Source organism: Mauremys mutica, chromosome 2 (genome assembly GCF_020497125.1).
Source record: "Mauremys mutica isolate MM-2020 ecotype Southern chromosome 2, ASM2049712v1, whole genome shotgun sequence".
In the NCBI taxonomy this organism is placed as follows: Eukaryota; Metazoa; Chordata; order Testudines; family Geoemydidae; genus Mauremys; species Mauremys mutica.
In genome coordinates this window covers 17,710,760-17,725,787 of record NC_059073.1, presented here as the reverse complement: position 1 = coordinate 17,725,787, position 15,028 = coordinate 17,710,760, and the positions used below count along the sequence as shown (strand labels likewise).

Genomic DNA, 15,028 nt, shown 5'->3' with positions numbered 1-15,028 from the left:
AGGCTTGGGGGAGAAGAGCAGCCCAAGCTCAGTCCCAGGAGTGGGATGGTTCCAAGAACTTAGAGTGCAGGAAAGGTGAGGAGGGTTGGAACCCAGAGGTCAGTTTGTGGGACTGGGAGAACCAGAGGCTTTAGGGAGGAGGAGAACAAGGGACAACAACAGTTCTTAACCCAAGACAAGGGAGAAGAAGATAAGGAGAATGGACCTACACGTTTTCAGGGGTGTGAAGATCTGTGACCTGAGATTGAATTATGGGGCTGTCCTCCACCCCTTAAAACATGATTTATGGATCGAGGATGGAAGGACCCAGAAAGGAAATGCTACAAGACATCCCTTAGGGGAGGAGCTATAAATGGAGATTCCCTATGTCCTAATAAGGAGGAGAGGATGGAAAATGATAAAATACAGGGAGGATCTGATGAGAAATAGTCAAATGAAAAAAAAGTCTCATTCAATTACATCATGCAATAGGGGACAGCCAAAGAATGACAAGTGTTTATATACCAATGCTAGAAGTCTAAACAATAAGATGGGTGAACTAGAGTGCCTAGTATTAAATGAGGATATTGATATAATAGGCATCACAGAAACCTGGTAGAATGAGGATAATCAATGGGACACAGTAATACCAGGGTACGAAATATATCGGAAGGACAGAACAGGTCGTGCTGGTGGGGGAGTGGCACTATATGTGAAAGAAAGCGTAGAATCAAATGAAGTAAAAATCTTAAATGAACTAAATTGTACTATAGAATTTCTATGGATAGTAATTCCATGCTTGAAAAATAAGAATATAGCAGTAGGCCTATATTACAGACCACCTGACCAGGATGGTGTTAGTGACTCTGAAATGCTCAGGGAGATTAGAGAGGCTATTAAAATAAAAAACTCAATCATAATAATAATGGGGGATTTCAATTATCCCCATATTGACTGGGTACATATCACCTTGGGAAGGGATGCTGAGATAAAGTTTCTTGACACCTTAAATGACTGCTTCTTGGAGCCCACAAGAGGAGAGTCAATTCTTGATTTAGTCCTAAGCAGAGCACAGGATCAGGTCCAAGAGGTGAATATAGCTGGACTGCTTGGTAATAGTGACCATAATATAATTAAATTTAACATCCCTGTGGCGGGGAAAACTCCACAGTGGCCCAACATTGTACCATATAATTTCAGAAAGAGGGAATACACAAAAATGAGGAGGTTAGTGAAACAGAAATTAAAAAGGTACAGTACCAAAAGTAAAATCCCTGCAAGCTGCGTGGAAACTTTGTAAAGACATCATAATAGAGGCTCAACTTAAATATATACCCCAATTTAAAAAACATAGTAAGAGAACCAGAAAAGAGCCACCGTGGTTAAACAACAAAGTAAAACAAGCAGAGAGAGGCAAAAAGGCATCCTTTAAAAAGTGGAAGATAAGTCCTAATGAGGAAAATAGAAAAGGGCATTAACTCTGGCAAATGAAGTGTAAAAATATAATTAGAAAGACCAAAAAAGAATTTGAAGAACAGCTAGCCAAAGACTCCAAAAGTAATAGCAATTTTTTTTTAATATATCAGAAGCAGAAAGCCTGCTAAACCACCAGTGGGACCACTGGACGATCGAGATGCTAAAGGAGCACTCAAAGACGATAAGGCCATTGCGGAGAAACTAAATGAATTCTTTGCATCGGTCTTTACTTTTGAGGATGTGAAGGAGATTCACAAACCTGAGCCATTCTTTTTGGGTGACAGATCTGAGGAACTGTCCCAAACTGAGGTGTCATTAGAGGAGGTTTTGGAACAAATTGATAAACTAAACAGTAATAAGTCTCCAGGACCTGATGATATTCAACCAAGAGTTCTGAAGGTACTCAAATGTGAAATTGCAGGACTACTAACTGTCATCTGTAACCTACCATTTAAATCAGCTTCAGTACCAAATGACTGGAGGACAGCTAATAATAAATAATAAATAAAGTTCAGAAAAAGCAGCCAAGCTCACCTGATATTTATAGGCAAGTGTCCTGAAAAGTTTAGTAGGTTAAAAAAGCTATACTGGTGACCCAAGGCAGGCCACAACAGTGGTAAATAATTCAAATTACTTCTAAATTTAGTTTGGCTTAAAAGGGGTTCAAAAGTAAATGAGCCTAAACAAAACAGTCCAAGACTACTGTCTTGATGATATGGTGAGGCACATATTAGAAATATCATATTAGCACCGATCAGTTCATGCTTACTAGACTGGTTTTTTTTCCCACCATACCAGGCTAAGCTGCAGGAACCCTGGAATTCCTTTCAAAACACATCCACTTGTAACAAGCGGGCTTGACTTGGAACTGCCCAGAACCAGGAACTATCTGCTATATACGCTGCAGAACTCTCTATTATGTCAATTAGGCAGCAAGCTAAAGGAAACAAGGATTAAGTCACTAACAGAGACCAAACTTTGATCATTCCAGATTCCTGCACACTTATTGTAAATTCTTTAATGTCAAAATTACAAAAACCATTTGCCATTCACCACCATTTCCTGGCTCAACTACCATCTCAAAATGCTTAGATACCACTTTGATTTATGATTTAGAAATATAATAGATTAGAATTAAACAGACAGACCACATGACTGTATATCTTCACTTGAGTTTTATGCACATGGAATGATCTCACAGGCAGGAGTGCACTCACTAACACTTTATTTTGTAAGGATCTCTGACAAACTAATCTCTTAACAATTCATTGGATATTCCAATTGCAAGGCAGGCTGACAGCAGGGTGGCAGGCCATGATAATTTAAATTCTATCTTGTGGTCTACCAGGACAAAGCTATATTGCAAGTGCCGCATTTTAAATATTTCTGTCTCAAAATAAAATATTTATTTTTAAACAATGAAACCAGAATTCAAGCATCTATCTCAATCTCCTACCAGTCTTGTCAAAGAAACATTTACAAACAAAAAGGGACTTGTTACAAAAGTTTTCATACTTGTGATGTTGCACCTCATAAGGCTTTATGGAAATATGCTTATGAATGTATATATGATATAACTGGAATATGTTTTATGCTACATATGCCATGTAACATCTTTGTAAAGGTTATGAGCTACTGAATACATTCCTCCTATTTGTATGCATGTATCATTTTTGTACTTGACATTATGAATATTGGCTGTATACTTGCTTGATTTCTAAGTAGCCTTAGTAGAGCATTTGGTCAGTTTCTTGAAAAAGGAATGTGCAAATTAAGTGCCCAATCAAGAAACACTTAAAGGACAATGAATCTTGTAAGGCTCCAATCCACATAAGAAGTCAACCTGAGGACGTTCAAGGTAGCATGTAAGCAATGGCTGCTGCCTGTAAAAACTGAGTCATGCATGGAGATGTAACTTGCTCATGTGACTCCAAAACTCCATCTTGGAGCTGGACTTTGCATAGGAGAGAGGAGGGGGTCTCCACACACAAGAGGAAGCCTATTTAAGCCCGTGGGAGACCCCTCCATTTTGTCTTCAGCTGGCTGAAGAGATAGCCTCTCCACCCCCAAGGATACCTGAAGAAACTGGAACAAGGGACAGTAACTACAGGGGGTGTGAGTGATTGCTGGACCCAGACTAGCAGGACACTAGTCTGTAAAAGGAAGCTTACTGGGTGAGGTTTTTATCTGTATTCAGTTTCCTTACTGTATTAGACATAGACTTGTGTGTTCTATTTTATTTTGCTTGGTAATTCACTTTGTTCTGTCTGTTACTACTTGGAACCACTTAAATCCTACTTTCTGTATTTAATAAAATCACTTTTATTTATTAAATAACCCAGAGTCTGTATTAATACCGGGCGGGGGGAGGGGGAACAGCTGTGCATCTCTCTCTCTATCAGTGTTATAGAGGGCGAACAATTTACGAGTTTACCCTGTATAAGCTTTATACAAGGTAAAACAGATTTATTTGGGGTTTGGAACCCACTGGGAGTTGGGAATCTGAGTGTTAAAGACAGGAACACCTCTTAAGCTGCTTTCAGTTTAAGCCTGCAGCTTTGGGGCACGTGGTTCAGACCTAGGTCTGGGTTTGCAGCAGGCTAGTGGGTCTGGCTCAAACCAGGCTGGGCACTGAAGTCCCAAGCTGAGAAGGCAGGAAAAGCAGGGACAGAAGTAGTCTTGGCACATCAGTTGGCAGTTCCGAAGGGGGTTTCTGTGATCCAACCCATCACAGACTTATTTAGCATCTTGCAGCAGTTTTGCATTCTATTAGAAACAATCAACTTCTCAGATGTGTTACATCACGGTTGTGTCTCTATCATAAAATTAAATCCATCAGAAAATGAAAGTGCAGAATTCCCATCCTACATAAAAAATGCTGGAAATACAAATATAATGCAAAAGGAATGAAAGTATTATATATCTAAAATGATGCCTTCCTCTGGATGTGTCTGTTCATTTTCTCTTTCTATGTCTGTCTTTTAGAATTTAAATTCTGGGCCAGGGACTGTCTTAATTTCTGCTTTAGACAAGCAGCAAGCATAATATTGATATAAATGATAAAATATAAATGATACTTTAAAGAAGCAAAATAAGTCATTAGGTACTGAAAGCTGATGAATTCCAAAAAAAAGCATAACATCTTTGTAGAATGGCTTAGAGATTTACTCATTGTCAGGATAAAAGTGTTAAACTATACTGAACATTTTCTTTAAAGATAAAATTTTGGATTTTGCTGAAAATGAAAGCAAGTGCCATTTTTCATTCTCTGAATATAGTATCCTCTGTATTCATGACATCCTATTCTACCACATTGAGAGTCACTATAATATTTAGTAATAAATAAGGTATTGCTACATTTTATTAATATAAACTGATCTCCAATCTAAGGGCTTCACAGATACATTAACAAGCTTCCTTCTGAGACACACTTTAGACAGACAGATGTTTTAGATTTCATTGTCCCTAATGTCCTTTGAAAACAAATGAACTTCTCTACTGTAAATAAGTTGGCCATCTTTCAAAGAAAGTTAAAAGGGGCAGTGAACAATAATCTATGGAAGACAACGTCTTACTTTACTAGAAAATTTTAACATACAGATTTAAATAGTCATATTTATTTTGCCGTGAAAAATACATATATTTTTAGAAAAAGAGACTAAATATAAATTTCCATAAACAAAATGATTCCATCATGTTGTTGCACAGTTTGGAGTGTATTCTTCAAGTAATGTCGCTTAATATTTAAATGCAAAGTCAAAATCCCCCTTTTAACATTAGAAACATAAAAATGTCATATGTTATATCACTAGAAATAAGAACATCTCTCTTGAACGTTGTTGTGCAGTCTGAAGACCCCTTTATTGCTACATGAGAATTAATTAATCATGGCTTATTTGCGCTCTTACCTTGAAAGAGACATGTTGTTCCATGTGACGTAGAAGCTGTGGCTTTTGGGCTGCAGTATAGTCGCACACTGTACATTTAAACTGCTTTCCTGAAACAGAAATAGAAAATGTTTTCAGATGGCTTTCTGTATTTAAATATGAAGAGGCAATCTGTCAATGATATTTCATGATAAAGATGATTCTTAACAGAGTAAGGACAACCAAATATTGTAAACTTATCTGTTAGAATTTAGAATCAATAGAGAGCCACATTTTGCAAATAGGGCTGAACAGTATAGGACAGAAAGAGCCTTTGCCTGCTATTTTTAATTACAAGTGTTAAACAGTGAATATATTACTTGGGATAGCCACTAGGGAAAGAACACTCTTTAGTGTAAATGGCCAGTGGACATCATTGCTGCTTTGCAAAAACATAGCTGCAAGCACATTTATTTGGCTGCAAATAGCGTAGTTCTTAAAAGACAGCTGTTCAGACACGCCTGTTGCAGGTGTTTGTTCCATCTCTTTCCCAATCTTCCAACGGTTATGACTCATGTACATTTTTTTATTTTTGACACTCACTGGATTTATTTTTAGACTACTATAAATTATTGCAGCTCGTCTTCAAGAAATTATTTTTATTGGAATGTTGCACTACAATCTTAAAATAATGACTCAAAACAGTCCTGAAAGGGATCCTTGCAAACAAAGACAAAAAACCCCAAAAGCTGCCACACAGAAATAAACAAAATAAATATAAAATAGTATGTTAACATGCCAAGTGGTACTGAGGCTTTGTGCTCAGACCTTTCACTTCTGTACGCCTGGGTTCAATGTGTGGGTATGTCTACACTACGGGATTATTCCGATTTTACATAAACCGGTTTTTTAAAACAGATTGTATAAAGTCGAGTGCACGCGGCCACACTACGCACATTATTTCGGCAGTGTGTGTCCATGTACCGAGGCTAGCATCGATTTCCAGAGTGTTGCACTGTGGGTAGCTATCCCGTAGCTATCCCATAGTTCCCACAGTCTCCCCCGCCCATTGGAATTCTGGGTTGAGATCCCAATGCAAAAACAGTGTTGCGGGTGATTCTGGGTAAATGTCGTCACTCAATCCTTCCTCCATGACAGCAACAGCAGACAATCATTTTGCGCCCTTTTTCCCTGGATTGCCCTGGCAGATGCCATAGCATGGCAACCATGCAACCCGTTTAGCCTTTTGTCACTGTATGTGTACTGGATGCTGCTGACAGACGCGGTACTGCAGTGCTACACAGCAGCATTCATTTGCCTTTGCAAGGTAGCAGAGACGGTTACCAGCTATAGCACCGTCTGCAATTGGAAATTGATGATGACATTTATCAGTCACTTTGCAGCGTCTGCTGCTGTCATGGGTGCTCCTGGCTGGCCTCACTGAGGTCGGCCAGGGGCGCAAGGACAAAAATGGGAATGACTCCCCGGTCATTCCCTTCTTTATGTTTTGTCTAAAAATAGAGTCAGTCCTGCCTAGAATATGGGGCAAGTGTACTAGAGAACCAGAGAGCACAGCCGCTCCGGGTCAGAGCCCCAGAGATCCCGCAGAAATGATGATGCCATTCTAGGGGGTGCCCCTGCAACAACCCCACCCGTTGCTTCCCTCCTTCCCCAACCCTCCTGGGCTACCGTGGCAGTGTCCCCCCATTTGTGTGATGAAGTAATAAAGAATGCAGGAATAAGAAACACTGACTTTTTAGTGAGATAAAATGAGGGGGAGGCAGCCTCCCGCTGCTATGATAGTCCAGGCAGTATAGATTCTTCATTAGACATGAAAGGGGGGGGGCTGATGGAGCTCAGCCCCCAGTTGCTATGATGAGGACGGTTTTCAATCCTTTTGCACTGTCTGCCGGGAATGACCAGGAGTCATGCCCATTGTTGCCCAGGCGCCCCTGGCCGACCTCACCAAGGCCAGCAAGGAGCACTCACGAGATGATGAGGACGATTTTCCACCATTTTGCACCGTCTACCATCAGGAATGGAAGGGGAGGGGATGCTGCTGTTCAACGCCACAGCACCGCATCTACCAGCAGCATGCAGTAGACATACGGTGACATTGAAAAAAGGCGAGAAACGATTTTTTTCCCCTTTTCGTTCATGGGGCGGGAGGGGGGTAAATTGACGAGATATACCCTGAACCACCCGGGACAATGTTTTTGACCTTTCAGGCATTGGGAGCTCAGCCAAGAATGCAAATGCTTTTCGGAGACTGCGGGGACTGTGGGATAGCTGGAGTCCTCAGTCCCCTCTCCCTCCCTCCATGAGCGTCCATTTGATTCTTTGGCTTTCCGTTACGCTTGTCACGCAGCACTGTGTTGAGTCCCTGCTGTGGCCTCTGTCTGGAGATTTTTTCAAATGGTTTGGCATTTCGTCTTCTGGCACGGAGCTCTGATAGAACAGACTTGTCTCTCCATAAAGCGATCAGATCCAGTATCTCCCGTACAGTCCATGCTGATCAGCGCTCCACGCTGGGCAAACAGGAAATGAAATTCAAAAGTTCGCAGGGCTTTTCCTGTCTACCTGGCCAGTGCATCCGAGTTCAGATGGCTTTCCAGAGCGGTCACAATGGTGCACTGTGAGATACCACCCAGAGGCCAATACCGTCGAATTGCGCCACAATAACCCTAATCCGACATGGCAATACCGATTTCAGCGCTACTCCCCTCGTTGGGGAGGAGTACAGAAATCGGTTTTAAGAGCCCTTTAAATCGATATAAAGGGCTTCGTTGTGTGGACGGGTGCAGCATTAAATCGGTTTAACGCTGCTAAATTCAGTATAAACGCGTAGTGTAGACCAGGCCTGTGACTGAGGAAACAAACTATAGTGAATGTGATTTTTTTTTACCTTGCCTTGCCAGTCTGTGCTCAAAAGGAGCCCATAACTAAAAGACTAGGTGTGTTGTAGGTAGACTGGAAAAATATCTATTACCTAGAAACCAGGGACATGTAAAAGTGTTATCTGGTCACCGTATTACTTGGTCACTTAGATGAGAGCAACTTCAAGCTATTGTTGATGCCTAGAAGACAAGTGAGTTATCTTGGGGGCATCTACCATGTAGTTGGTGACAGGTTTCAGAGTAGTAGCCATGTTAGTCTGTATCAGCAAAAACAACGAGGAGACCTTCTGGCAACTTAGAGACTAATACATTTATTTGGGCATAAGCTTTAGTGACCAAGAAGATATAATTTGCTGTCACCCATTTGGAACACTGGAGAATGTTGTCATGAATTGACATAGCCTGAATGTCAATGGCTGGAAGCTGAAGCTATGCAAATTCAGACAACAAATAAGGTACAACATTTTTAACAGTAGCTGTAATTAACTACAGTATTGGAATTATTTACTCAGGAACATGATGGAACGTGATGGTCATTTTGAATTTCAATCCTGTTCTCCAAAGTACTTGCAACCCCTCCCATCTTGGCATCATCCACATATTTTATAAGCACACTCTCCATGTCTATGAGTCTATGAAGTAGGGGCATTCTGAAGGGGATCGAGATAGTCAAATGTGGAAACAATGTATTTCATGACCCTATTCACCAATGGGACTGAAATCTCTCTTATATTTCAAGGAGAGGATCTCTCGTTTGAGGCTTTGCAAAAGCTAGGAAGTGCTATGCTTGAACTCAAACTCATTCTATGACCCTATCTCCCCACCATTCACTTTTTTTTTTTTTAAATAAAATGTTTGTTTTCTCTCTTTTTTATATACTCTTTCCTCTTGATTTGAAAACAAATCTTTTTTCCTCTCATTCTCTTTCTCCCTTCTCCATGTTCTTCTCTAATCCTCCATTCTTCATCTTCCTCCCTTAGTTACGAGTTCAGACACCACAAGGATGGGGAATATTGAAATGCAGAGAGAAAGAGAAAGAGAGAGATCTATCCATTTCCAGGATTTCCATACCACAGAGCCTTATTTGTTCAAACAATTTTAAATGCTTGTTAGAAAAGCTGTCAAAAACTAAAAGAACCAAGGCAAAAGTGGAAAATGCAGATTCACTCCAGCTTGTCACGAAACAGGGCAGTTTCTTTACTTTCAGAATCTTGTTAATAAAAGTTGCAAATGTTTTATACTGAAAGTGACAGCTCCAATAAAAACAGCTAAGAAAAATCTTGACACAATTTTTTGCTAGCTAATTAAAATAATGTAAGTCAGGTTCTATGCTTCATTTCTAGTCATCAACTGTAATCAGACTAGACGATTGAATTGTTTTCTGTCATATCACTCTTGAGAGGAATAAAGCAGAGAAAAAAAAAAACCACTTTATTTTCCAGTGGTTAAACTGACCCTGCAGGGCTGAAGTTTGAACAAAAAATGCCTGAATTCATAAGCCAGGAAGACAAGACAGAAACAGTGAAGCAATTTTCAAACCCATTCTGTTTATTTGTAGAATAGCTGAACAACACTGGACTGTGTTAGTAATATTTGAAGGGATGGAGGCACCATACAATGGAAGGTGTCACCACTCAAGAGGCTGAAAATCCTTTGACAAATCATACAACACATCTCCAACTAGAAATGTTATCCCACTTGCTACCAGTGCTAAAAGTACATACAGCATTTGAAGGGGTGGGATTAAGGAGGGGGATAACTGAAAACGCCAAAGGTTTGACATGTATAGGGTGGAATCCTGATATTGATGAAGACAATGGCAAAACTCCCACCTGATTTCAATGGGGCAGGATTTCGCATATAGAATTTTGGAAAGGAAATAGAGGAAAAAGCAAGCAATGGAAAGGGAGGAGACCCAGCACATTTACATCACTGAGAAACAGCAGCAGCTGGAAAAACAAAGCCATCTCATAGGCCTGGTCTACACTAGGCGTTTAAACCGGTTTTAGGAGCATAAAACCGATTTAACGCCACACCCGTCCACACTAAAGAGCCCTTTATACTGATATAAAGGGCTCTTTAAACCGGTTTCTGTACTCCTCCCTAACGAGAGGAGTAGCGCTAATATCGGTATTACCATATCGGATTAGGGTTAGTGTGGCCGCAGATCGACGGTATTGGCCTCCGGGCGGTATCCCACAGTGCACCACTGACCGCTCTGGACAGCAATCTGAACTCGGATGCAGTGGCCAGGTAGACAGGAAAAGCCCCGCGAACTTTTGAATATTTCCTGTTTGCCCAGCATGGAGTTCCGATCAGCACGTGTGGTGATGCAGTTAAAAATCAAAATAAAGAAAGAGCTCCCTCATGGACGATGCGGACGTGATCGCTGTAAGGGCAGGCAAATCTGTTCTATCAGTGCTCCGTTACAGAAGACGAAATTCAAAATCATTTTTTAAAAATCTCCAGACAGATGCCATAGCAGGGACTCAGCGCACTGCTGCGTGACAAGCGTAATGGAAAGCCAAAGAATCAAATGGACGCTCATGGACTGGAGGACTCAAGCTATCCCACAGTTCCTGCAGTCTCTAAAAAGCATTTGCATTCTTGGCTGAGCTCCAAATGCTTCTAGGGTCAAAAACAGTGTCCGCGGTGGGTCAGGGCATAGCTAGGCAATTTACGCACCCCCCCACCCACCCCCAGAAGTGAAAGGGAAAACAATCCTCTCTTGACTCTTTTACATGTCACCCTATCTTTACTGAATGCTGCAGATAGACGCGATGGTGCAGCACTCAACACCAGCATCCTTGCTCCCCCCACGCCATGGATGGCTGATGGTACAATATGACTGGTATCCGTCCTCATCATCAGCCTATTGGCACATGGGGCAGTGCAAAAGGACTGGTAACCATGCTGACTAGCATCGGTAAGGTCAATCAAGGGCGCCTGGTCCTAATTTTTCATAGTAGATGGTACAGTATGGCTGATAACTATCGTCATCATAGCAACAGGGGGCTGAGCTCCATCAGCCCCCACCCTTCATGTGTAAAGAAAAGATTCAATTGCCCCTGGACTAGCAGAGGGATGCTGGGCTCCTCTCCTCCACACTCCTTACTGTCCTGTCTGGACTATCATAGCAGCTGGAGGCTGCCTTCCACTCATATCTCACTAACAAGTCACTGTGTCTTATTCCTGCATTCTTTATTACTTCATCACACAAGTGGGGGGACAATGCTACGGTAGCCCAGGAAGGCTGGGGGAAGAACAGAATCAACAGGTGGGGTTGTTGCAGGAGCACCCCCTGTGAATAGCATACAACTCATAATTTCTGCAGGATCTGACACAGGGCAGCTGTGCTCTCTGGTTCTATGATACAGTGGTTCTCTAGTACACTTGCCCATATTCTAGGCAGGACTGATTCTATTTTTAGATACCAAAAAGGAGGGATTGACTCAGGGAGTCATTCCCAATTTTGGCTTTTGCGCCCCTGGCTGATCTCAGCCAGGGGCACTTATGACAGCAGCAAATGGTGCAGTGCAAAAGGATTGGTAGCCACGATCATCTTATTACCAATTTATGGTATGGTAGATGGTACAATATGGCTGGTAACCATCTCTGCTATCATGCAAAAGCAAAAGCATGCTGCTGTGTAGCGCTGCTGAATCGCCTCTGTGAGCGGCATCTAGTACACATACGGTGACAGTCACAAAAGTCTAAACAGGCTCCATGATTGCCATGCTATGGCATCTGCCAGGGCAATCCAGGGAAAAAAGGCACGAAATGCTTGTCTGCCGTTGCTTTCCCAGCGGAAGGAGTGACTGACGACATTTACCCAGAACCACCCACGACAATGATTTTTGCCCCATCAGGCACTGGGATCTCAACCCGGAAATTCCAAGGGGCGGGGGAGGCTGCGGGAACTATGGGATAGCTACGGAATAGCTACCCACAGTGCAATGCTCCAGAAATCGACGCTAGCCTCGGACCGTGGACGCACACCACCGATTTAATGTGTTTAGTGTGGCCGTGCACACTCGATTTTATACAATCTGTTTTGTTAAACCGGTTTATGTAAATTCGGAATAATCCCGTAGTGTAGACGTACCCATATACTCCAGAGGTAGATGGCAGTCTGAGCTCTGACAATAAAGGCTACTGGGGATATATTTGTTTTTCCTGTACCTAGAGTTGCTAAGTTTGGTTGGACATATTCCTAGAGGTTTCATCACATGACAATCTTTAATTCCTGGAGGCTCCAGGACAATCCTGGAGGTTTGGCAACCCTACCTGTAGCCAACGCTTTAACTCAACCAGCTTGTGTGTTAAAAGTACACTGCATCTAGTCCACGCTAGAATTTTGGAAGATGTTAGTAAAAACACCCTAGCTAACATGTCCTAACACCACAGCTTTATAGCCTAGTCTAGACAAAGCCTGTGTGACTATAGCCCTATTCTCATTACGGTAACGTTAAGGTCAACTCAGTCTATAAAGTAGCACAACAATCACTTATTTGCACACATGAAATAGATCAGACATTGAACTGCCTGATTTACAAACACAAATAACATTTTCATGTTCAAATTTTATTATCTGCACATGAAAATAACTGTACATGAAAAATTGTGAATGAAAACACAAAAGGTAGTTTTTTTTAAAATTAAGCAATAAGAGCAAAAGAGAAAATAAGATTTTACTATATTTTCATAATAAAACCTACCTTACCTACACCCCCTGCCGCCCCAGCTCTGGGCTCTCTCCTCCCACCTCACCATTGCCCCCCCCATACACCTCCTGCCGCCCCAGTCCTGGGCTCTCCCCCCACCCCCACCCCCACCTGCACCCTCCTTCCGCCACAGCCCTGGATCACTGGTAACTCGCTCCCAGGGCAGGTCATTCAGCAGGAATTTTGGATGTGCACAGAACACAGACAGGATTGGTTCCCATATGGTTACAGAACTGCAGTAAAGTGGAACAATTTTCTGCTTGTGTGACTGGAGGATATCTGGGTGCATATTATAAGACTGTCCTACGTAAATGAGGAAAAGTTGAGGTGCCTTTATTATTCTTTTGTTCCACTCTTTCTTTCTATGGGGAATTTGCCAATGAAATATCACTGTCTTCCTTTTAAACAAACAAACAAACAAACAAAAAGGCAATGGCTGTTGAAAATAGCAATTCCAGTCCTAATAACCACTGGGAAGCATTTCTTGCTCAATTTTATCCTACAGCAAGTTACAGTGGATCAGTATATTTGATTTGGGAGAAATGAAGTAACAGCTGCCCAAATTGAGCTTGAGCACTCCTGAATTTTGAGGTCTTCAAATCTGGAAGGCAGGTACTAGATTCCCTTTCTGAATATTAGCTAAATCTGGAAAGGAAAAGTCAATTTCTGCTTCCATGGCTCAGAAGTGGAAATCCTCCTATGTGCCTGGTACTGTATCTAAAGCTGCCCAGGTCCTGTAGTAGAGCATTCCCTCCCTTACTTATCATTTTAACTTCAGGTGGGATCCACGTACCTCCTTTGCTAGGCTTCAGATAGAGAGTGCACTGTCCATTTAGTTCACCCAATTCCTTCTTTGGGGGCTGCAAGGTGAGGTCACACCAGTATACCTAATCCAGTCTGGGGAAGTCTTCTGAAGGGGATATCTGGGCCAAAGCCTACTCCTTGGGCATACTACTAGGGTTATCATATATCTGTTTTTTCATGGACATGTCCGGCTTTTGGGGTTTTAAATAGCCATCTGGGAGGAATTTGTAAAACTCTCAAAAGGTCCAGGATTTCTCTCCCAATGCAGAGGGCGGCATGGCTGACAAGATGGCTCGGCCGGATTGAGCCGCTCGCATCGGGGCCTCCATAAGCCAGAGCCCCTCCCCTGCAGCCTCAGTGCGCCATGCCGACAGCGTTCTGGGGGGGGCGCTGTGAGCTCCGTGGGGGAGCACGGTAGCATGTATGCAGCAGCGTGTCTGGCGCTGCACAGAGCCAGACACACTGGTCTGAGTGGCATGGTAAAGGGGCGAGGGGTTGGAGAAGGGGTAGGGGGTTCTGGGAGGCAGTCAAGGGACAGGGAGCGGGGGGGGTTGGATGGGGCGGAGATTCGGGGGGGGCAGTCAGGAGCAGGGTGAAGGGGGGGTTAGATGGGGCGGAGATTCGGGGGGGGGAAGTCAGGGGACAGGCAGTGGTTGGATAGACATGGGAGTCCCAGGGGTTTGTTGGGGGACAGGTAGGGGGTGGGGTCCTGGGGGGAAGTTGGGGGGGGTCTCAGGAGGGGCAGTTGGGGACAAGGAGAAGGGAGGCTTAGATAGGGGGTGGGGTCCCAAGGGGCAGGGGTCCCAGGAGGGGGTGATCAGGGGACAGGGAGCAGGGGGGGTTGGATGGCTTGGGGTTTCTGTGGGTAGCAGTCAGAGGGAGTGGATGGTAGCAGGGTGGGGCTACCCTCCCTCCCTGTAGAGTGTCCTATATTTTGAATGTTAAAATATGGTATCCCTACCCTTCACAGTGCAGCTCTCCATTCACAGCAGGCTGCAGCATGAGGTCTCAGCTACCTCACCCCTTCCCCCTCAGTTTCCTGTTGGTAATGGCCAAGGGAATGCTGGAAAATGTAGTTCTTTCCCTGCTCCAGGGCTGGCTCTATAGGCAGGGACCTAACCAAGGAACTACAGCTCCCAGGGCCCCCTGTTGGTTCTCAGCTCCCAGGCTGGATCCCTGCCGCCCCTGCAAATGGGCTGCCCCAAGCTTGCTTTGCTGGTGCCTAGAGCCACCCCTATCCATTTATACAAATTAATCATGAGACATCTTCAATGGCTCCATG

At 43.1% G+C, this 15,028-nt stretch overlaps 1 protein-coding gene across 2 annotated transcripts in view; it reads right to left on the bottom strand.

Annotated features, from left to right (window-relative positions):
- The window catches only part of ZFAT (zinc finger and AT-hook domain containing), a 159,218-nt gene that overhangs the window by 48,544 nt on the left and 95,646 nt on the right, over positions 1–15,028 (bottom strand). For both annotated transcript variants that reach the window (XM_045005851.1, XM_045005853.1), the window contains exon 11: positions 5,364–5,452. In XM_045005851.1, the coding sequence (XP_044861786.1) occupies positions 5,364–5,452 (89 nt within the window). The remainder of the gene's footprint in view (positions 1–5,363; positions 5,453–15,028) is intronic.